We start from the raw sequence: 25,168 nt of genomic DNA on the forward strand, positions 1-25,168 counted from the left end.
TGATAAGGGACGGATGAAGGACACATGGAACCAGATGGTGGAGGGCTTGGGGGAGATGAACAAAGGAAAACCAGATAGATAGCTATTTAGGTGAGGGGCAGACAACTGGATTGGGCAAGTTTGATGAGTCTTGCTTGATATTGCTGGGGAGAGGGATGGAAAAGGTGAACAAAGGTTGGGCTTGTGGGAGTGGGAAAGGAACACTGGGAGTGGTCACCTGAAATTGGAAAATTCAACGTTCATACTAATTTTTGCTTCAGATTCCAGCATCTGTAGTCCCTTGTATCTCTAGACTTTCAATAACTGCTTTGCATTTATCCCTTTCATTCCATTCCAAACTCCAATTATATTACTGTCATTATGAGTTAACAATTCAAGTGCTGAATCCAACTCATTGTGCATTAAAAATATAATATGGTCCTCTGATTCATTCGAAGATGTAGTACAACAAAAAGCTATCCTGACTGTTGTTTGCATGGAATTTGCACCTTCTCCTTGTGACTGGATTTTCTCCAGTTGTTTCAGTTTTATTTTGTTGGGAAGGGATGTAGTAGAACCAGTTTCTAAGATGAGTGCAATGTTCAGGTTTAACCAGTTTATAAATATTGCTTTTAACTTCTTCATATCATTTAAAGGTTTGATTTATTTTTTTAAATGCCGTGTAAGAGTGATTTTAAGGCAGAATTCCTGTTGAGGGATAGAAATTGCATCTGAAATAGTATGAGGGAAAAGTGCAAAATCTGCTGCAGAAACTCTGGTGGGAGAAAAGAATGGTCAATGTTGCAGGCCCTTCAGGGCCAGGCGAAAGTTATTTATAATATAATATTGTTTTTGATTGCATCTGTGAAATTTATTGCAAGGTGTAATTCATGTGGTCGGTGAATTGTGGTGCACTATTGCCAGTCTCTGTCTCTGCCTTCCTGCTCTGTTTGGGTGGTCTCCCTCATTTGCGGGCTGGTGGTACTGCTATGGTCTAGGTGTGCAGGTTTATGCCGATCAATTGTGAATGTCTCTGATCTCCCACCTATGTTCAACTCAAGTTGTGCCATTATGCCGCAGTACTTTAAATGGATCTTGTAGGATCCTCTACGCACAAATATAAATTCTCAGCTTTTTAAGACTTGGGATGAAGAATGTTGTGATGCAACATCATGACGTGGGAACTGGGGCCAGTTTGCTGAGTCGCTCCCGCAGTTTATTTAGGATTTCAGAGGATGGTTCTTCCTGTCCTGGTACGAATCCTCCAGGCACGACGAGCAGAGCCCCGTATACCAATACCACCAATGATGACCGGAGATCCTTCTTGGATGCAGTCTGTGTACCAAAAAATATCCAGGGTAGCTCATCTGCCCAGTCTGGTCCCTGGAGGGGTGCCATCAATGCAGTCTTTAAGTGCTTGTAAAATTTTTGACTGGCTGTTTTTTTTTTTCAAAACTTTATTAATTTTAACGTATGAAGAAAGTAAGTAATTCACGTACAGAAAAAATACAAAATAAAGTAATACAAGTACAAAGTAACATAGTTAATACAATACCAATCTCGGCATCTCCCCCTAACAACTAAAAACTAAGACTAAAAAAAAAACTATTTTTAACCCCTAAACCCCCCCTCCCCACCCCCACGATAAAGAGTGAAGAATTAATACTATTAGTATAATTTTTTCTAAAAAATATATATATCTTTAAAAAAAAATCGATATATATATAAAAAACAAAAAAAATTAACTATTAATTATTAATCCAAAAAATGTTATTATATAAGAATATATATGAAAAAACAAAAACAAAAAGAACTTAAATGAAAAAAAACCAACTAATAATAAAAAAAACTTTAAAAAAGAAAACATATATATAGAAAAAATATATAATAAAAAAAGTTTTTTTAAAGAAAAAAAATGATTAATTCAAACTTATTTAAATTGTATATAATCAATAAATGGGGTCGACTTTAACTCGTAAAAAGACATCTTATCTTGTATAGAAAAAGATATTCTTTCCATAACCAAACAAAACTTCATCTCTGAATACCACCTATCTAAAGACAATACATTTCTATTCTTCCAAGTAATCGCTATACATTTCTTGGCCACTCCCAGCACTGTTCGACTGTGGATGGTAACCTGTCGTGCAATGTAGCCATATTCTCAGCAGTCAACATAGTGTGTCCCATAGAGCAGAAGAAACCTCGTTAGAGGTGACGTGGGAGGGAAGAGCAAAACAAAACACCCAGGCGGATACAAATGCCCTAGCGCATGACTTAGTGGAGGAATCCAACAACGGGACCACTTCTGGCCACCTAGTGAACCTGTACACAATGGTGAACAGGTATTTTGACCCATGTGACACTGGGAGTGAGTTGTTGATGTCGACATGCAAATGATCCAATCTTTGCAGTGGGTTGAAGCTGCCCCTTCACGCGTCGCTGAATCTTAGCTGTCTGGCAGTCCGTGCATGTCAAATTTGTCAGAAACCAGAAGGACCATCACGCAAATTGAGGGGTGTGCCAATCTGTGAAGTGCTTCGAAAGTGCATTGTCTCCAGGCAGCTGGGATGATGGGGCGAGGCTGACATTTATCGCTCCTTTATGTCCAAAGGCAATGTCCTTGAGGTGCAGACCAGTGACTGCAGTTCAGTACACTGGAATCTCATTTTGTTGTTGCGCTTCAGCAAGTGCCATATAGTCACCCCCCTCCCCCTCCCCCCGAGATGAGGATTGCAATACCTGAATGCAGGAGCAGGACAGTGGATCCACTACCACGTTACTCTTACCAGAGATGTGCTTAATCCTTCTGGTGAACTCGGATGTGTAGGAGAAATGGCGCTTCTGTTGGGCTGACCACTGATGCAAATGCAATTGTTAGTGGTTCGTTGTCCATGAATACTGTGAAGTCCCTGCCCTTCAAGAAATAGTGGAAATATTGAACCACCATGTATATGACCAATAGCTCCCTATCGAAAGCACTATATTTTGTCTCTGGGGGTCGTAGGGGCCCGCTAAAGAACGCACGAGGCTTCCAGCGTCCATTGATGCTCTGCTTCAATACTCCGCCCACTGCTGAATCTGATGCATCTACTGTTAATGCATCAGTCCATTTGGGGGTGGAGCAGCCTTTGCTTTTTGTGTTCTCGAAAACTGTCGATGCCTCCTCTGTCCATTCCAGGTCCTTGGCTTTTATGGACAGGACATGAACAGGGGCTTCATGATCTGAGCTGCGGATAGCAGAAAGCGATGGTAGAAATTGACCATTCCTACAAACTCATGTAGGCCTTGACTTTGAATGGTTTTTCAAATTTGTGGAAGGCTTCCACTTTGGCTGGTAATGGGAAGACAGCCTGGCTGCTGATCTGATGTCCCAAAAAGTCGATTGAGGACAACACAAATTTGCACTTGGTGGGATTTATTGTTAGACTGAAGTCTTGTAGAAGATGGCAGAGTACACATAGGTGCTGAAGGTGCTCTTTGTGGGATTGGCTGGCGACGAGTATGTCACCCAAGAACACAAAGAGAAAGTCCATTCCTCGCACCACCACATCCATAAGCTGTGGAATGTCTGTGCAGCATTCTTAAGGCCAAACGGGCAGAAAACTCAGATCAAATGGTGTTATGATAGCAGTTTTGGGTAGTTCTTGTGGGTTCACTCGGATCTGAAGATACCCTCATTGCAAATTAATCTTCAAGAATACTCTGGCCCTATGGAGATTTGCGGTCTGCGATGGTGGCATCATTCAGCTGCCTGTAATCCGCACATGGTCTCCAGTAGCTTTGGGCACCATGTGAAGTGGGGAAGCCCGTGGGTTGTTGGACCTGCGCACAATCCCCATTTCCTCCATCTTGAAGAATTCTTGTTTGGCCAGGCACAGTTTGTCGGCAGGCTCGGGTATAAAGTGGAGGTCCATTTATCAGGATATGATGTGTGATGCCATGTTTGGGTGCGGCCGTGTGGCGCAACGATGTCCGGGAACTCGGCAAGAACCATGGCAAATTCATTAGTGGAACACATCACTGAGTCCAAATGTGGGGCTGGTAGTTTTGCTTCTCCTAGGTGGAAATATTGAAAGGTTTTCATATCCACAGCCTGCACCCCCTTAAATCTCGCAGCAGCAAGTATGCTCTGAGAAAGTCCGCTCCAAGCAGCAGCTGGGAGACTGTAGCCAGTGTAAACCTCCAGAAGATTTTGTTGCCATCGAACTGCAAGGGTTTTGTTTACTTACCGTACGTGTGGATTGTACTTTTTACTTCAGTGAGAACTGGGCCCTCACTCCTGGTACAGGTATCATAGCCAGTTGGGGGAAGGACACTAATTTCTGCTTCTGTGTTGACTCTCTGGCGCACGGTGAGCTTGTCCCATACGTAAAACAGGCTGTTACGCTGTAGCCATTAGCGACAACTGCCCCTGATGTTACTTGGAAATGCACATAGTGGTTGGCAATGGCGCGCTCCAGATCCCCATCAGAACACCAAGAGTCTCTTTGGGAGACTTCTTTATTCGGGGTTATGTGTGTCCTCGTTACTGCTGCATATTGAAGCCTGGGCCCTTGGGCGTGGCAGTTAACTAATTTCAGTGGGGCACTCGCCCTGCTGCATCATGTGCCACAGACAGCTCCTGCACAGAGGTCTGCAAAGCGTTCAGTGGCCAACATGAGGAGGGTATACTCTGGGTTCAAAGAGCAAGCAAGGTCATTAGCTCCGACGAGGCTCAGTCACCCAAGTCATTCATGTGCAGGAGCTACGCAGCTTGCATCGGGAGAGATTGTAAGTGCGGAGCAGTAGGTCTTTAAAATCTGGTGGATCATAAAGGAAGTGGACTACTTGACCTGCCATTTCTTGGTCGAGGGTGCTTACCACATAGTATTTAGTGGCATTTGCCACTATTTGACGAATGTGGAATTGTTCCTCAGCTTGTCTAAACCACACTTCTGGTTGATTTGTCGAGGACACAGGCGGTTTGAGGGAAACTGTTGAGTTGTCCATTTTGGATCCAAAAGCAGTTTGGGCACATCAGGGTCACCAATGTGGTTGCTGAATCATGGTGCGAGATGAAGAGTTGTAGTCAAGTTCAAATAGAAAACAACAGTTTACTGTTGGACCCACACACTTTTTAAAACCCCGGGCTCCCAGACAACCCCGCGCCACGTATAACTGAAGGTAACATCATCGCACTGCCCAAGATATCCCGAGCTAGTTTGATTTTCTATCAGGTGAGCTGCCACAGTGTGACTTTATTTTTGGCAGTAAGTTTCTTCACTGATATGGATGGCTAGTTGTATTATTTATGTGCTGTGCCTTGATAAATGATTAAAAAGTTCAAGCTTATCAAATAAGCATTTAATTATGATAAAACAGTTGTGCATTTACCAGTGTTTTTTTCCTCTATCTCTGGGATGTGGTGAAGAGCAACTGACTCAAAGTCTGCAGACACTGTGGCTAGAATAAAACCAGCACGCTGGAGAAACGTCAGACAGTGGACTTATAAAACCACCATGCTGGAGAAACGTCAGACAGTGGACTTTATAAAACCAGCTCGCTGGAGAAACATCAGACAGTGGACTTTATAAAACCAGCATGGTGGAGAAACGACAGACGGTGGACTTTATACAACCAGCATGTTGGAGAAACGTCAGATGGTGGACTTTATAAAACCAGCATGCTGGAGAAACGTCAGACGGTGGACTTTATAAAACCAGCATGCTGGAGAAATGTCAGACAGTTGACTTTATAAAACCAGCACGCTGGAGAAACGTCAGACGGTGGACTTTAGTAAAGATAAAGACATATAACCAATATTTCGGACTTGAACCCTTCTTCAGGGTATGAAAAATGTAGTTAGCCGCCCAAACAAAATTGTGCGTGTTGGGGGCAGTGGGAGGAGCATAGTCCCACAAGCAGGAGATGATTAATACCACAATTTTAGATACTTGGAATTCATAAATTTACTGCCGAATTTGTTTCCTTGGAAATGTGTTCTTGGAAGTCCAATATTGATATGTTTTAGGAAGTATTAATAGCAATTTGTGCACAATTCTTTTTAGTAAATGATAGAACCCGAGATCATCTATTTTCAGTGATGTTGGTTTAAAAAAAAAGTTAACAGGACTTTGAGAATAACTTGCTTGCTGTACTTTGAATCGGTGCCATCTTCGCTCTAATATCATGGCTGTCATTATGTAATAAGGGAGAAAGGACGTCCACCTGCAAAGAGAAATTATCCTCCATTTAACAAACCCTCAAAGATGGCATGACACAGTTCAACATGTACCTCGTACTTCACTGGAAATTTGGTTTAATTTTCATGATAGTCTTTGAAGAGTGGCTAGAATTATCAATTGTGACCTAGGAGACATTGCAGTTAAATAAGTTTCACTTGACACAGAATTTCACATTTAGATGCTTAGTGCATTTTTTTTAAAAAGTACAGTACAACTCCGATTATCCAAAATCTTCAGTTATCTGAATTTTTTTTTGGATCTGGAAATGACATCCCAAGTTGAAAAAAAATTCACCCAACATGAAATTAGAATGACAGTTGTCCTTGTTTCCGGTAACTCCTGCCCCTCTCTTATTCCATTACTTCTTTACCTATCCCTATTGACTTTTCTCTCCAACTCTCCCTCTCAAACTGCATGCCACTGTCTCCCAAGCACAAGCGGTCTGAAGAATCCCTTGACCCAGCGTCGTCAAAGAGAGGAGCCTCCCGGGCAGGAGCAGGGGCCTCCGGCTTCTGGGAAAGAGCAGGAGCCTTGGTGGGGAGGCGTCGGTGGTGGCTGGGAGGGGGAGTGTGTGCAGGTGAAGACTGGGTCTGTGTCAGGCTCCAACATCGAGAACCAGGATGCAAAGCTGGAACAAGCCCTGCCGGAAAGAGCCCACGGGGAGACAGGAGCCAGCTGACTTTCCAGTGAGTGTTCTGGGAAGCCTCCCTGCGGATTGGCGGCAACTGTGGGGACATGTTAGGAACCCCTAGGCGGCCAGCATTTTTTTTTTGGTGAGAACCAAACATTATTTTAATGCTTAAAAAGCCTTCCCTTTACAAAATTTGATTCATAGCTACTGAATGTCCTTGTAACATGAATCTTTCTGGCCACTTCATCTTTGTACAAAGGCAAGCAATCTTACTGCCAGTAAGCAAAATTAATGACCAGTCAAGGTCATTATTTAAAAATTGCTAGTTGGTAATGTGTCATTTACTAATGCTGGTGCTGGAGACATCCAATTAGAGGGTTTTTTTCTTTGCTTCACATATGGATAGCAATGTCAGTTTATTGTCTGGCCTAATTCCCTGAAGAAGGTGACTGTCAGGAAATTGAGCAACTGTACCATGTTTTGTGGATTTTGTATAGTGTGTCAAAGGTGAGAAAAGTGGATGAGTGAAAGGATGGTAAACGAGCAGGTTTCTTTGTTCAGAGTGATGGCTCGCTGCTTGATGAATGTTGGAGCCGCTCCATCAAACTTTAGGGTTGTACCTTTTTGTTGAAGAAGAGATTTGGGGCTATCAAGTGAGTAAGTTAGCACAAGTACAGATTGTCTTTTAATAAAGAGCAATTATCAATACCAGTTCTCCCTCTCTCTTCCCCACCCCCCAAGAGCTTATTTACAATGAAGTGCTGTACCTTGCTCATATACTGGTTGATCTTTTCAACATGTTCTAAGTTATCAACCTGCTGCTATAGTTCCTTCTCTCTCCTCCATCAAAATGATCTCTAATATCAAATGAGGTTTCTAGGCAGAGTTGCATAGTTTCTGTTGGTTTTACAAGCACATTAATATGTAAACTGCTGTACACTATAAACAAGGTGAGATTAGAAGAAAGGAAACCACAACTTGCTGCATATGTTGATAGGTTTATTCTTCAATAAGGATTCTTGTACTGTAAAACATGAATAATAGTTTTCTATGCAAATGCCAATTCATGTTACCTTGTTATGTACTGTATATAAACCATAAAACATTACAGCACAGAAACAGGCCAGTTTAGCCCTTCTAGTCCATGCCAAATATCTTCTCTCACCTAGTCCTATTGACCCGCACCCGGCCCATAAACCTCCACACCTCTCTCATTCGTATACCTATCCAGCTTTTCCTTAAATATTAAAATTAAACACGCATCCAGCACTTCGGCCTGGAAGCTTATTCCATACTCCCACCTCCCTCTGAGTGAAGAAATTCTACCTTGTGTTTCTCCTAAACTTTCCCCCTTCAATCTCAATCTATGTCCTTTTGTTTGAATCTTTCCCACTCTCAATGGAAAAAGCCTATCTGTCCCTCTCATAATTTTAAATACGTCTATCAAATCACCCCCCAATCTTCTACACTCTAGGGAATAAAGTCCTAGCCTGTCTAACCTTTCCCTGTAACTCAAAAGAAGCAGGACCATGTAACACTTCACGGAAGAAAGCTAAGTGATAATACTGGACAACAATTTTTTTTCAAGAGATTTGCTTCCTGGAAAAAAAATTGGGGATTATGATGGACAATTTCAAGATGAAGCCAAGATGATTTCAGATTTGCTGTATCACATGGGAAGTTGGAGAAACAGTCAATGAACTTTTATTGAATTTAGCCAGTTTAATCACATAATGACGCTGACACATTGCATTAATTCAACTGACCTAAAAATATTTTGCTACTGATTTTTGTTTGTACTCGGCATCTGATGCCTCTCATGTCAATGTCCAACAATAGCTGGCAAACATTGATGGATTCCAGTTGCCCTAACACCGCTTTTCCATGGTCGCAATGTCCTGGTGAAACCTTTCACCGTGTTCATCAACTACACCAAGATCATCAGGGAAGAAGCCCAAGTGTGTATGAAGAAAATGAATTTTCAATAATGTGTTGCACTTCATGGTTTTGTCTGTTTGAAGTCGACTTAAAATATGATAGGAAATCACAAAAAATAGGTTATATCTAAAAATTGGTATGTGATAGTAACATTTTAGGATGATTTTTGTGATCAGCAACCCAAAGATTGAAAACTTTTTGTTGTCCAAAATAATTAGAAGATTTTTTCTAATGATTCCTTGGGAAGAACCTAATTGAATAATAGTCAAGGGAACACTATTAGAGTTTACTGAGTATCAATAACTATTATCACTGGTGCCTTACCAACAACTGTTTCCTTCTAGTAATCAGGTTTGGAACTAAAATGTTTAGTTACGTAAATTTGGACATCACGACTCAAAACCTCGCTAAAGTCAATTGCTCTTCACCTTTGCCACATTACTCCCTGAGAAACGTTTATTCACTTGTTCATCACTTCAACCAAGTTTCTCATTTATTCTTAATGTGCCCAGAGCAGTGCTACCAAACTTGCGTTACAACTTGTCTTACCCTTGAGCCCTTGTTCCCCAAAGTGTTGAATTTAAAATATTTTATAAGTATCTACAAATTTACCCAACCTTCTCTACATTGCCTTCTGAGCTCTGAATCTCTCTGTTCATGGCCAGTGCAATAGTTTACTGGGCAACCTTTTTATAAAACTCACTTTCTGCCTTAAGTAGTCCTTGTGCTATAAGCGCTCTATGGTTGGTAAGGGATTGCTTAAGGTGATATGTGAGTGGAAAGGGAAGATTGAGAACTACTGCTGTAGACCCAATTGTTATTAAAATATTTTGCTTGAGAAAAATTGTCATTGGCGCATTTCCTTTGGTGTTTTGAAATCTTCCCTTATTAATCACAGAGCACTTATGGCATAGGGAACACCTAAGGTGGAATGTGAGTTTTGAAATAAAAGGTCGCCCACCCTTACTTTACTGTCCCAGACCAACTTTTAACATTCCGCCTTTCTGCAGAAATATATCTGATCTTTATCACTCGGCCAACAACATTAAAATACATCTGCTCATTTATTACCATTTTAGCTGCTATATTTCTCTGTTTTCAGCTGTTTACATTTTAGAAATATTCCATTAGTTGTAATGTGGTTTGGTAAATCAATAGATGCAAGAGATGCCACATAATTAGACCTTTTTTGAACTCTGCCCAACTACTTTGTTCAACATTCTAAAGAGCTCCTTAAACTCAAGTTTTATCCTGATGACTTAAAAAGGATGTAAACAATTTTTTCAAACGTAAATTGCACATTTCATTTCTTCTCAGGATATTATGCAGCATTAGTATATGAACTAAGCCAAATGTTGAACCATATTGTGGTAATTTCTGTGATTCTGTCCCTGAGTCAGGATGAGTTCAACGCTCACTCCAGCTGCTTGAACCTCAAGAATCTAGGCTGACGCTCCTCTGCAAGATTCCCTCAGAGGTTTCTCTGATGGAATGATCTTGTGAATAAGATTTTAAAAATAATTGGTTTCTCAAGTGAATTGGTCCTGTTGAAGATGAGCAAGGGTGTTAACCCAGTGTTGTCCAACCAATGTAGTTTGAAGTATGCAAGCTCTCCGGTGGTTATTGCTTTGTCTGAACTTACAATTTGCAAATAAGTGACTATGTTTAATACATTACAAAAGTGATTGCAATTGAGATACTATTTAATTGGATATAATTAAAGGGGAATGAAAGATACCATACAAATGCAGATCAGTGTATGTTAAGTTATTACATTTATGGGTCAAAGGAAAATATAGTAAAAAAAAGATAATTTGACATCTTCAGGATTTTGGTGATGCCAGACTGAAAGATTTTCTGGACTATTAGGAGTTATTCCTGTTAATATTCCAGCACATTTTAGATATTACACAGTGGATTCAATTTCCCAGTGAACCAAGTAAGTTTAAAGTGTGCATGGAAACCAGATATTTCCACAGAGCTCAGAAAATAGGGGGCCAGTGAGATTAAGGAGCATGAGAAGTGGGGGCACACGTGAGTTTCAGGAGTATACAGGAAGCAGCAGCTTGAGTTTTGGGGGAGCAAGGGAAAGATCACTAATGAGCCAGATGCAGAGTTGTTGGGATTTCTAATTAGTGAGATTCCATATTATTGGAGTATTATTGTAATTTTAAAACTGTATAGTCCTGATCTTAAATAATTTAGTTATCAAGCTGTATGGAAACAATTCTTGCATTGAAAGCTATTCAGTGTGTTTGCATGGACAGTCAATGAAGGCAAGCTTGGAAGGTGAGAAAAGCTGTCTTTTAGCATTAAGAACTCTAAATAACACAGAAATTAAGCCTGTTACATTATCTTTTTATCTTGAATATGCTGAATGATCATGGGACATAGAGTTGAGCTGGTGACGGGCAAATCTAGAGATAAAGTTGAGAAGTAATGAAAATTTCAAACTCTCTGCAAAAACAAAAGTTTAGAGGGGGGGGAGATTTATTCCATATTGATCCATTGCATGACAATGCCAGAACAAAACATATTGGGGATTTTAGGATAATTGAGTGTTATTAGGGGCAGCACAGGCTTGTGGGCCGAAACGGCCAGTTACTGTGCTGTCCGTTTAACATTTAAACAAATTGGGATCAGTTTTGATGTTTTCTCAACTTAGTTTGTCCAATTTAAAAAAAAACACCACTATTGATCATTTTCACCATACTAAACAGGGAATAACAGAAAAATAAATTACCAGCATCTGATTTTTGACTTCTGTCAGTATGAGAGATGTCAGCATCTTCATTTTCTTGGGTCTGACTGGTTCAGGGCTATCCATTTTTCTTCATTATCTGAATAGAATAAATGATAAAAATCTTTGTCCAGGGGTATGTTGTAGTTCCTTTAAGACCAACACAATAGAGCCAAGGACCATATATAGAACACCTTTCTTGAATTTCGACAATTCCTCGTCCCCAGATAGAATTTCCAATCAAAACTTCATTGAACTGAAACATTAGTTGTATTTTGCCACAACTGTTATACTTGAATATTTAGAGCATTTTTTTGTTTATAGCTATATACTAAATTACACGTCGTTCATTCATCTTTAGGTTGAGCAGAATTCAGGTTCTTTGTAGTTGTGCATTGAGTATTTGATGGTTTCCTTATGTAGATTAATTAAAGTCTGATTTATTTGAACCAGTTAAGTTTTTTCAAAGGATCATCTAGGGTTAAGAAACCCATATTTTTCACCCTTGTATGTAATCACTTGTATCATCTTTGCTGTTATCTTTCATTTTTGTTTATACTTTCATGGTGAGTTTGAAATCCCTTTTGTGGGATGGATGACTGTTATGTGTTGTTGTGGTTTTAAAGCAAAGCCAAGTGGTTTATCTGGTTAGGTTTAATGAAAAGCTTGCATTTGCCTTGTATTTTGTCATTAAAAAAAAACTTATTTCAGTGCACACGTGTTTCTTTGTAAGGGGGGAAGAATTCTGGCTGTGAAGTAATTACTGAAAATGCTTCTTCTTTTGTAGGGTGATGGCCGAAGTCATCCAGTATCTGAGTGTCTGGGCTTGTGCCAGAACTTGGATTTGTCAGACACCATGGTTCAACAGAGGCTGGATGAAATCAAGGATTCAATTAAACGAGAAATACGAAAGGAACTTAAAATTAAGGAAGGAGCAGAGAACCTCAAGAAAGTTACAACTGATAAGAAAAATCTTGCATATGTGGAAAATATGTTAAAAAAGTCAAACAAAAAACTAGACGAGCTTCACCAAGAGCTGCAGGAATTGAATGCACATATTGTTGTGAAAGATCCTGAGCTGGGAGGTAAATATTGCCTTTTCTTCTAATAATGTTAGTTGGCTTGGACTGTGGTGTGTTTTTTTGCATTAAAATATGAAATTGAACTCATTTCTGTACAACTGCGTTAAGAAACTTTTTACTTTGCATCTGGGGTTTTGGAAGTGAATTACTCTGCTTGCCTTTCACCACTGTTTATCCGATTTACATTCTAACTGGGCAATTCCTATCACAAGGCAGTCTAAAGCTGAGTTGGCAAGACCTAAGAGCCCACTGCTGCCAACAAAATGTTGCTGACACGGTTATCATAATGCTGTTGCAGTGCTCGTGACCAAGGTTCAAATCTGGCACTGTCTGTAAGGAGTTTGTACATTTTCTCCATGTACACGAGGGTTTCCACCCAGTGTTCCAGATTTCACCCACTGTTCAAAACACCAGGTTGTAGGTCATTTCTTTGTAATTGGGGGGGCATGGACTCATAGGCTGAAAGGGCCTGTAACCGTTCTGTATGTTTAAATTTAAAAATAGATTAATTTGTTTTTCTCTCCAACAGTAACTGCAACTGGTCTTCATCTGCCCAATCTTAAATGCACAATAAATCTGAAGTTGTATCTTGGTAAAGGAGTTTGTTTAAAAGTCAAATGTTTTCTGACATGCCAGTGACATGTCCTGTATTAACAAGCCTTCCTGATGTAAGCAGGCACTTTTTATTTGCAATAGTAATTTCTAGTATAGATTAGTGAGAAAGTGGATATTAGATATTTGATCTGATGAAAAGTAAAGTTTAAAATGTTACGATGGCATTAAATTGTCTTCAATGCATTTCACTTCCTGTTTGATTGAACAAAACAATGAAATTCTAGGCCTTGGCTACTGTTGCACTTTGGCAAGTTGCCAGGAGTACAACAAGAAGACCTACCTGTTGTTAACCATCTTCTATACTTAATTTTTTAAAGAGAAAGATTATATTTTTCAATTATTAGTTTGGTTTATATAAATTCTAGACTGCACCGTGTCATAGAGAATTTTCTTATTCCTATTAGGTCTCTGGCATACAGGGCAAAGTTCTTCCACAACAGTCACTGTTTCCATAACTTTTCTTTTTAACCATGGGGTTGTTAATCAGAAAGAACAAAGTATCTGTTTTGTCCAGCCACTTCTGAGACTGGTCTAAAGTGGTTGAATCTGTGCAGAGCAAAAGAGGTAGCCACTACATCCTTCAGGGATCATTGGAACATGCAAGCTATGGCAAAGCATAGAAGATGTAGGATAGTTTAGTTTTATCATCAGGACATAGAAAACATAGAAGATAGGAGCAGGAGTAGGTCATTCGACCCTTCGAGCCTGCTCCGCCATACAACGAGATCATGGCTGATCTTAAAGTTCAGTACCCCGTCCCCGCCTTCTCTCCGTAACCTTTAATACCCTTATGCTGAAGAAATATATCTAATTCCCTCTTAAATAGATTTAATGAACCTGCCTCTACTGCCCTCTGTGGCAATGCATTCCACAGATTCACCACCCTCTGGGTAAAGAAATTCCTCCTCATCTCGGTCCTAAATGGTTTGCCTATTATCCTCGAACCATGGCCCCGGGTTCTGGACTCCCCCACCATCAGAAACGTCCCTTCCACATCCATTCTCTCCAGTCCTGCCAGAATTTTATATGTCTCTATGAGATCCCCTCTCAATCTTCTAAACTCCAGCGAGTACAATCCCAATTTGCGCAATCTTTCCTCATAAGTCATTCCTGCCATTCCAGGTATCAGCCTGGTAAATCGCCTCTGCACTCCCTCCATTGCAAGAACATCCTTCTTTAGATAAGGTGACCAAAACTGCACACAATACTCCAGGTGGGGTCTCACCAAGGCCCTGTACAGCTGCAGTAAGGTATCCTTATTCCTATACTCAAACCCTCTTGATATGAAGGCCAACATACCATTTGCCTTTTTAACCGCCTGCTGTACCTGCATGCTCGCCTTCAGAGACTGGTGTACAAGTACCCCTAGGATTCTCTGCACTTCCCCATCTCTTAATCTATTGCCATTCAAATAGTAATCTGCCCTCCGGTTTGTATTACCAAAGTGGATAACCTCACATTTATCCACATTGTAGTGCATTTGCCATGTATCTGCCCAGTCCCTCAATTTATCCAAATCACACTGGAGCTTCCTGACCCCCTCTTCTGTGCACACAACCCCTCCTAGCTTAGTGTCATCTGCAAATTTGGAGATATTACATCCAATCCCCTCATCCAGATCATTAATGTAAATTGTGAACAGCTGGGGTCCCAGTACAAATCCCTGTGGCACCCCACTGGTCACCGCCTGCCACTCAGAAAACAAGCCATTTATCCCAACTCTCTGTCTTCTACCTGCCAGCCAGTTCTCAATCCACATCAATACTTTGCCCCCAATCCCATGAGCCTTGATTTTGGAAGCCAGTCGTTTATGCGGGACCTTATCGAAGGCCTTTTGGAAGTTCAGGTAAACCACATCCACTGGCTCTCCCCCATCTATTTTACCTGTCACTATCTCAAAGATGTTACCTGATCATATATACAGTGTTTAAGTGTTTTAATTTCCAGTTTCTTTTCTTAATATGTTTTTCATATACCCTTGAAAATACATTGCAAACTTTTTGAAATAGCTGACTTTCTTCTTCTTTCTCATTAATCATGTTTAAGTTAATTTTGCTTTTGGTACAGCACAGGAACAGTCTCTTTGGCCTTTGATGTCTGGATGGAACACAATGCCATATTAAGCTAAATTTCTTTATATGATCCATATCCCTTCATTCCATGCATATTTGTGTGTCCATCTAAAAGTCTTGTGGACATTACTATCACATTTGTCTCCACCACTAGCTCAGGCAGCCTATTCCAGGCATCCACCACTTATCTCACTCATTTCCTTTAAATGTTCTCCCTCTCACCTTAAAAGTATGTCCAGTATATCAGTAATATCTGAAATTTTTACCCTGGAGGAAAAAAACAATGAACATTGTGACAGTGTTTGGGAGATAAGTTGGAGTAGGTTTTTTTTAGTGTAAGTCACACTTTAAAACAGATCTTATTTAAAATACTGGAGCTCTGTTCATGCTAGACAGGCCGGCGCCAAGAGCCTTTGCAAAAGCTTTGGAGAGTGCCTAAGTGTCTTCACTAATGGATTGTTGTTTACAAAAAGGCAACAGATGAAAGAAATCGACGGAGCAGCAGATTGTCTGGAGTGGAACTTGCTGTTCTATGGGGGTCATGTGGTTTTGCAAGCAGAGAGAGTAAAACAGGCTTTTTCTCTGAGAGAAAAAGCAGCAGCAGCTGGGACTTGAACAGGGCAAGCTGACAAGATTATGGAAAAACCCATTTGGAAGATGGGTTGTGAATCCTTAGTTCAGCTTGGTCAAAGCCCTTGTGGTTCATGCAAGAGGCAAGGACTGGCTGCCTAATGTTTCACTTGAAATAAGAGAAACAAAAATGAACTCTGTAGTGACCTGAAAGAAAGAGGTTATCATCTGGAAAACCCTGATGGGGGCAGGTTTCTTCGGCAGACACTGAAGTGGCTGGTTACAAGGAATCAGTTGTTCATGTTTAAAGATAATTAGAATCATTTGTCTTAGTGAATATCTATAGCTGCTGGGTTTATGGGTCCTTTTGGCTCGTAACATTTTTGTGGATCGTCCTGTCGGATTGAAAATTTGAGTTTTTGTGATTTATTCGTTTATTGGTTTTTTCAAGCTAATTTAAAGCTTGTGTGTGGAAAAACAGTAGCAATGGATGTTGATACATTTTTGTCACAACCATCACCTGCAGAGCAAGAGAAAAGAGGAACTGATGGTTATTTCTAAGGTATTAAAGCTGACTGAAGTCACGCATAGGCTGAGGAAAATATAAATACAGAGGATTATAGTGAAATATATAGGAGAGGGAAAAAGACTTAAATAATTTTCCAGAGGATAGATCTTTTGAGTTGTAATTGTAATTAGAGAAATTGAGGGTGAAAGAAAAACAAGGATGGGAGAGAAATGGAGAGTGTTGGAGGTTGAGAAACAGAGACAATATGAGGCAGACTAAGCTAAACAATGGAGGATATATAAGGCAGAGGAAGCTGAAAAGATTGAAAGGGACAAACGGTTTCAATTTGAGATGTTAAAAATTGAGATGGATGGAAATAAGAGAATTGATGCTATAACTCCTAGGAGAGGTAAATCTAGTTCCTCCTTTTGATGAGGAAGATGTAGATACATATTTTCAGCTTTTTGACTAGGTTGCTGAGAGCTCAAGATGGTCAAAAGAAAAATGGCCTCTTATGCTCCAAATTGTATTGAAAGGAAAAGCACAAATTACATGCTCTAGTTTGACTACAAAGCAAGTGGCAAATTCGATACTTAGAATTAGAAGAGGGTTAAGTTAGGTTAGTTATGTCGATAGTGATAAGTTAAAGTGTGATCCTGTTTTCATGTTTAAAGATAATTTAAAGCAACTTCTGTTTAAATAACCATTTGTCTTGGTTGAATATCTGTTGCTGCTGGGTTTTTGGTCCTCTGCGCTCGTAACAATGTACATCTTATCCTTTCCTCTCATAGTTTTATACATTTCTGTCAGGTCTCCCCTCAGCCTCAGTCGCTTCAGGGGAAAAGGAAACAAGTTTGTCCAACCTCTCCTTGAGTTTATACCCACTAATTCAGGCAGCATCCTGGTAAATCTTTTCTGTACCCTTTGAGTTTCTCCTTTTCCAATTTAATATTTCATTTCATTAGTTATTTAAATATTCTTCCTAATGACTACTTTCCTCAGAAAAGAACTTTTCCAGTTGACAATTTATGTTAACATGCAGTTACTAATGAGCATTTTTTTGTGTGGAAAATTCAAACGTGCCTATTATCCAACCAGAACATTTTGAGACTTAATTTTAGATCTACTTTTTAAACATATTTCTCTTGATCTGTGAATTAATTTTTCCAGAGCCCTTTGATATCAAGTTCTCCCTTAATGGATTATAATTAATGTTTTCTAATGGTAGTAATTGACTTGCAGTTATCCTTTGATAAGTGTCTCCTAATAAAACACAAACCTTCAAGTGTTCAGGTCTTTGTCATATTTTGTTGTTTTATTCCCTTTTTCCAAAATCATTGGTAATCAACTGACTTGAATATTTTAGGAAAGATAGAGCTCTAGAGCTCAGACCTGACTTTTATACTTGCACAGTTCCCACTATAGCCTCCTTGGCTGATATCACAAAAGCAGATACTTCCCTGCATAACAATGCCCTTCTTCCCCACACGCTGTCCCTGTCTGTTGGCTATGCAGCAAGGCCAGCAGCATTTTGGGGTCGCTGGCCTTTACGCTGCCCTTGCCATTCACCCACCGGTTTGCTTGTTGGACCCAGTGCCGCTGCATGGGCTGCTGGTCTTTGTTTGTGATTGCTGCCAAGGTGGTCCGCCACATGACCACTCCCCCAGAACCGGCGATATTGTCCTTGGTGCCTGGAGGCAAAGTCTCTCCAGCATTCGATGGCCTGCCTCTTTGGTGTGGTGTTGGTGTCTCAACCACGCATGCCCAGACCTGGTGTGCCGGCTTCAGCCAGTCTATGGTGAAGACCTCTGTCTTGCCTCCGACCTCCAGCTTGAACGTGGCCCCGTTGTTGTGGATGACCCGGAATGGATACTTGTATGACTCCTGGGAATGAAAATATATTCACAATCCTGCAGGTCTTTGGATATGTTGGTCCTTGCGTGTCTGTGCCTGAAAGGTGGAGCCGGGGGCAGGTTGCCGACCCTTTCACTTAGCCTGCTGAGCAATGCAGCAGAATTGTCCTGCTGTCTGCCTGTGGATGGTACGAGTTCTCCCAGGACTACCAGTGGAGCTCCGTAGACTAGTTCAGCCAAAGAGGTGTTGAGGTCCTACTTGGGTGCTGTGCGGATGCCCAACTGCGCCCATGGTGGCTCGTCTACCCAGTTGTCTCCTTGGAGTCTGGACATGAGCACTGTTTTGAGGTGCCTGTGCGAGCACTCCACCAACCCACTGTGGATGGTAAGCTGTTGTGTGATGCAGCTGGGCAACCCACAGACTGGCAAGGTCAGACCACAGACTGGAGGTGAACTGGTCCCTTCTGTCGAATGTGATGTGAGGCAGTAACCCAAACCAAGCCACCCACGATGTGATGTGGGCATGAGCTTGTGGACTTGTCTTCCAGTGGGACTGCTTCTGGCCACTTGGTGAAGCGGCCAACCATTGTGAACAGATAGCGGAAACCCTGGAATACTGGCAAGGATCCAATTATGTTCATGTGGACGTGGTTGGACCTTCATTCTGCGGGATCGAAGTGCTGAGGTGTGGTCTTGAAGTGCAGCTGTATCTTGGTTGTTTGGCACTGCATGCACGCCTTTGCCCACCCGCTGACCTGTTTCCACAATCCATACCACATGTATTTGCTGGCTACCAGCTGGACCGTGGTCCTGATGGGTGGGTGAGCCAGTCCGTGGATGGAGTGGAAAACCTGTTGTCTCCAATCCATCGGGACGATGGGTCTGACATGACCGGTGGCCACATCACACAGGAGGATGGTGTTACCTGTAATGACTGGGATGTCCTGGAGCTGCAGTCTTGTTATGGCAGTCCTGTATTGTGGCATCTCCTCATATTTCTGCTGCACCTCCACCAGTGCCACGAAGTCCATTCCCCTTAATAGCAGGTGGATACTTTGCCTAGACAGTGCATCGGCCACCACGTTGTCCTTGCTGGAGACATTCCTTATATCTGTAGTGTACTCGGAGATGTAACACAGGTGTCATTGCTGGCGGGCCAACCAGGGGTCCGAGATTGTAGCCAAGGCGAAAGTAAGGGGCAGTGGTCTGTGAAAGCCAAGAAGTACCTGCCCTCTAAGAAGTACCTGAAGTGGCAGATGGCTAAGTACAGCACCAGTAGCTCTCTGTCGAAAGTGCTGTACTTCAGTTCTGGAGGCTGCAGATGTTTGCTGAAGAAAGCTAGCGGCTGCCAACTTCCCTCAATCTGCTGCTCTAAAACTCTGCCAATTGCCATTCCTGAAACATCCATCAGGGCCGTTGGGAGCTTCTGACCTGGGATGTGCCAGGAGAGCAGCATCCACTTGGGCTTCACGAAGGCCTCTGCTGATTCCTTGTCCCAGGTAATGTCCTTTGCCTTGCCTGCCATCTGGGTGAACAAGGAGTGCATGATCAGGGCAGCCGAGGGGCTGAACCTGTGATAGAAATTGATCATCCGCACAAACTCCTGTAGTCCCTTGGTCGTGTTGGGTCTGGGGAACTTCGGATGGCCTCTACTTTACTGGGTAGCGGTATGGCTCCTTCCCTGATTATCTTGTGGCCCTGGAAGTCGATGGCCTCCAATCCGAACTGGCATTTGGCTGCATTGATCATTAGGCTGAACTCACTCAGCTGGGTGTAGAGGTGCAGAGGTGCGCCATATGCTCCTGTTGGTTCCTGCTCCCCACCAGGATGTCGTCCAGGTACACCAAGGTGCTGTCCAAGTCTCAGCCTAATACATCAATGTGGAAGGTCTTTTTTTTTTAAATCTTTATTTATTTAAAGATTCATTAAAAAACAACATACAATCCAATAAGAACAATTTTCTATAAGTATATAAAAGCAAAAACAAAAATCCCACCCCATCAGCCAGCTCTCTTAAGGAGAGCCAAAAATATAAATAAAAAGAAAAACTGAAAGTATTTACAATAAATCAAAGTATATCTAAATGCATATATTCCAAATAAGGAAACCACTTATTAACAGAATTAATTATATTTATAATTATAAAATTTTTTACATAATAATACAAGCTCTCGATTCATTATGCCAGCATATTATTACTAATCTCTATATTATCTTTCCAAGCACTAGCTACACATTTTCGTGCTACAGACAACACTAAACGTACAAATGCAATTTGAAACTTATCCAACCCTAATCCCCTTAAAGAAACCATATAATCCAATAAAGAAAATGGATGAGTCTAATGGTACTTTAATATTATATAATTTTTCCAAAACTAACCTAATTCCTTCCAAAAATGGTTGTACTTGAACACAAGTCCAAATAGCATGTAAAAAAAGTTCTAGTACATAAACCACATCTGAAACAAGAATCCGAATTACTGAAACCATATTTTTTCAATTTCTCCGGAGGTTAATATGACTGATGTAAAAAAATTATAATTAACCATTCCATATCGTACATTGGTCACTTTAGTTACACTATCATAACACATAGCTGCCCAATTATCTTCCAGAAAAGTAAAGGTTAAATCATTTTCCCATTTAAGCTTAGACTTCTCCCATTCCGGTTTATCCATACTACCTTGTAACACTTGATACATAACTGAAATATAGCCCTTCTTTGGTAAAGAGGAAATCAAAGATTCAAATTTTGTTAATACAGGTAAAATAATATCTTTTACCAAAGCTCTAAGCTGGTAATACGCAAACAAAGAATTTTCAGATATATCAAATCGTTCCCTCAATTGGTTAAAAGAAAGAAGTTGTCCTTCCTCAAAACAATCCTGCAATGTCTTTATACCCTTAGAGTCCCGACTCTTTAAATAATTATTGAACGTTGAAAAAGGAATAAGCTGATTATTTTATAATGGGGTTAAAATTGATAATTTACCTTTTGATCCTAAAATCTTATTTCTTTTAGTCCAAACCATTAACAAATGTTTTAATACTGGCATATTACATTCCCGCAACAAATTCATATTCCATCGAAATATAAATTGATGCACCTCAATTTCAGAAATACAAACCATCTCCACCTTTGCCCAATTGGAGGTTGATCCATGTCCATCAATCTAACAAATTTCAACTGAGCTGCTTCATAATAATTTTGAAAATGAGGTAACTGAAGTCCACCTAATGCATATTTCCATGCAAGTTTATACAATGCTACTCGCGGTAATTTACCTTTCCATAAAAATTCCCTCACCATTTTATTTAAATCCTGGAAAAACCCTTTGAAAGGGAACATGGTATCGACTGAAATAAATATTAAATTCGAGGAAAAATATTCATCTTGATACAATTTATACGACCAATTAGGGTTAATGGAAGATCTTTCCATTCAATTAAATCTGCTTTAATCTTTTTTATTAAATGAACATAATTTAACTTGTATAAAGATTGATAATCAACATTTACAATTACTCCTAAATATTTGAGTTTATCTGACCATTTTAATTTTATACTTTTATATTCTGAAGAGTCATCCTCTCCAACTGGCAAAATTTCACTCTTATCTCAATTAACTTTGTATCCAGAAGTTCTTCAAATTGTAATAAACATTCCTGCAATTGTGACAGTGACTTTTTTGGTTCTGTCAAATATATCAAGACATCATCTGCAAATAAATTAATCTTATATTCCTCATTAATAACTCTCATCCCTCTTATCTTTTTATTCTGTCTTATCGTCTGAGCTAATGGTTCAATAGCCAATGCAAACAAGGCTGGTGACAACTGTAAGGTAAAACATCATGAGATGGGAATGTGTAAGGAGTTACCCTGTACAGGGCTGTAACAAGATGTGAATGCATCCTTGTACTTACAAGATAAGAGAGACATTGATGGATTGAGAGGCAGGAAGCTAGCAGGGAAAGGATAGCAACAGTTTTAGTCATTGGACAAATAATGATATGATGATGTTCTAAGCACGTATCCAAGGGTATAAAAAATCACCATTTTGCTGATAACGGCAGAATGCATTCTCCGACTAACATGGTTAGTCGCAAGTGTTACAATCCGGTAATAAAGAACAAAGAACCCTGATTTCGACTCAGTCTGGTGTTTGTCTCACTCATTCATGAACAAAGCAGACCTAACACAACGGACAACCTTGCCGAGTCAAACGTGTCCATTTAAATGGTAAAGAAACTTAACAATTTGTCACTACCCTGGCAATTGGGTTTGTTTATAAAGCTTTAACCCAACCAATAAAATTTGTAGGATGAACATACCACTTCTGAACTTGCACAAGAAAAAAACCAGTAAAAAATGATCTGATGTAACCCTAATTTTATACTCAGCCTGTAATATTCTACCCTGTAAATGTGCCGATACCAAAAAAAATCTATTTTGGAAAATGAATCATGTCGAAATGAATAAAAAGAAAAATCTTTCTCCGTAGGATTAACTCTTCTCCAAATATCCACCAAATTTAAATATTTCATCAAAACCCCAATTCATATCGCCATCTTTGATTTCCTTATACTTTTTGGGGATAAATCCAATAAAGGGTCCAAAACACAGTTAAAGTCTCCCCCAACTAAGATATTTACATTAGCCTGATTTAACAATAAAAAAGCTTCAGAAATAAAACGTTCATCATCTATATGAGGCGCATAAACATTAAGCAAATTCCAAGCTTCAGCAAAAATTTTACAGTGCACCCTCAAAACTCTCCCAGCATTTCCCACCAAAGATTGTAATTCAAATGGCAAACTCTAATGAATTAAAATCGTGATGCCTCTTAGAATTAAAAGAAGAAGAAAACACATGACCAACCCAATCTCTCTTCAATTTCAAGTGTTCCTTTTCAGTCAAATGTGTTTCTTGCAAAAAAGCAATATCAACTTCCGCTTAATTCAACCCCTGAACATTGAAAGTTGTAAATTTCAAATTAGACATTTCAACAAACTAACAATATATTCACCCACTATAAAATATCGCTCCCCTTATAAGTCCTTAAAATCACAAACCCTCCCCTAAAAACGTCAAATAAAGAAAGATAAAGAAAAAAATCACCTCATTAAAAAAAAGGCCCAAAGGTAGTAACACCCTGAAAATCTGGGTGTGGTAAAACCCACTAGCAGCAGATGACTATCAAAGATTTCAGTGTCATCCATCTCCACCCCCTCCCCCCCAGCCAGACATGTGTACATTATTCAGTGAAACACAATCAAACGTAATGAAATATAATAAACATAATCAACCCAATGACTGTTCCGAGTCTTCAACATCAAGAAGACTTTGTGTCAGCTCTTCTTTCTTCCCATACTTCCCATTCTTCTTATTCCCATTCCCATTTCCTCTTCTCTTAGGTGACAAAGATGAAGATCAACCATTCTTTCGTAAATCTGGCAACGAATTGGCAAAAATTAATGCATCATGATCATTTTCAAAATATTGAGATTGAAAATTGCCATAAAAAACTTTTAACACCGCAGGATAACGAAAAGCAAATTTATAACCCTTCCACCACAATACTACTTTGGCTGAGCTAAATTTCCGACATCGCCTAATCATTTCTTGACTCCAATCCACATTAAAAAATATACTCTATTATTTTGGGTCATCATTGGAGATTGACTTTGTCGGGCCTTCAGCACCGCCAGTCGTTATATCATTTCTCTATCTTGGTATTTCAAACAACGAATTAAAAACGTCCATGGTGATTGTCCTGGAAACGGCTTCTTCCTTAATGCTCTATGTGCTTGATCCAACTCCAAACCTTCCGGAAAAAAAAAACTCTTTGCCCAACACCTCAAGAATCCATTTCTTAAAAATTTTTATCGGGTCAGAACCTTCAATATCTTCTGGGAGACCCACTATTTTTACATCATTCCTTCGACTTTGATTTTTCCAATGAATCAATCTTCTTCAATAATTAATTTTTCTGAATCCTCCAATCCACAAAAGAATCCTCCACTTTTTCCATTTTTTCCCTATTATGTTCCACTTGATTTTTACATTCAAAAAAAGCTGCTTCGATTTTTTTAAATTATCTTGTACCGTATCTACTGATTTTATACATCTATTAACATCACTTTTAACTACAGTCATATCTTGCTTCATATTTGTCATTTCTTCATACATAGTACTCATTTTAGTTTTCACTTCCAAAAATCCTTGAGTTATCTGTTTCAACATATTATCCATTTGGTAAGCAATCCCTTCCAAAACAGCATACACAGAATCCATTCCGGATTTCATCACCTCCCTTTGAGGCCTACCTTCCCTAGTCTCAACCTCTATTTGTTCCTGTGGACTTCCCAGTAAAGTTAGGTCCATCTCTTCTTCAGTCACAGCCGGTCCTATTCCGGTGCGGCTGCGGGTCTGAACACCCGAGGATGGCACAACAACTTTGTCGGGGCGCCATCGGTCAGGCTCCCCCACAACCCACACCCATTCTAATAAGTTGCGTACCCTTGAAGCACCACGCATGCCCGGTAGAACCACTGATCGCGCAGGTGTGTCCTCAGATGCTACATTGCGCGTCCCCGGTTCACCCGGTAACATCGCGGGCTCGAGGGCTCCTCTCTTGGCCGGACCGCCCGCATACCCGGCTTCACGGGCGCGCGGGTCAGCACCAGCCGAACGTCGTCAAGCTTGCACCATCTTGCAGAGGCAGGATCAGCACCGGCTTCATACTTAGCCAACCAGGAGTCCTCTGAGACCTGGGGACTCCCATCGACGACTCCATGGTTTCAATTGGGCAGGTAGGCCTCAATTCTTCGAATCTTTTATAGGGTAGTTTCTTCTGTAATTGAGGTTTCGCTTTTTTCACATTAGTAGCCATTGGAGTTCTCCACTGTTCCAAAAACTGTGAATACTACTTTTAATCACTTTTGTAAAT

General features: G+C 40.3%; 1 protein-coding gene across 4 annotated transcripts in view; it reads left to right on the top strand.

The window, feature by feature from the left end:
- The window catches only part of LOC138763989 (serine/threonine-protein kinase N2-like), a 206,164-nt gene that overhangs the window by 59,516 nt on the left and 121,480 nt on the right, over nucleotides 1-25,168 (top strand). For all 4 annotated transcript variants that reach the window (XR_011357935.1, XM_069939117.1, XM_069939116.1 and 1 more), the window contains one exon: nucleotides 12,303-12,600. Coding sequence is in view for 3 of the 4 variants with exons in the window: in XM_069939115.1 (XP_069795216.1) it covers nucleotides 12,303-12,600 (298 nt within the window). In the remaining variant the exon portion in view is untranslated. The remainder of the gene's footprint in view (nucleotides 1-12,302; nucleotides 12,601-25,168) is intronic.

Source organism: Narcine bancroftii, chromosome 5 (assembly GCF_036971445.1).
Source record: "Narcine bancroftii isolate sNarBan1 chromosome 5, sNarBan1.hap1, whole genome shotgun sequence".
NCBI lineage: Eukaryota > Metazoa > Chordata > Chondrichthyes > Torpediniformes > Narcinidae > Narcine > Narcine bancroftii.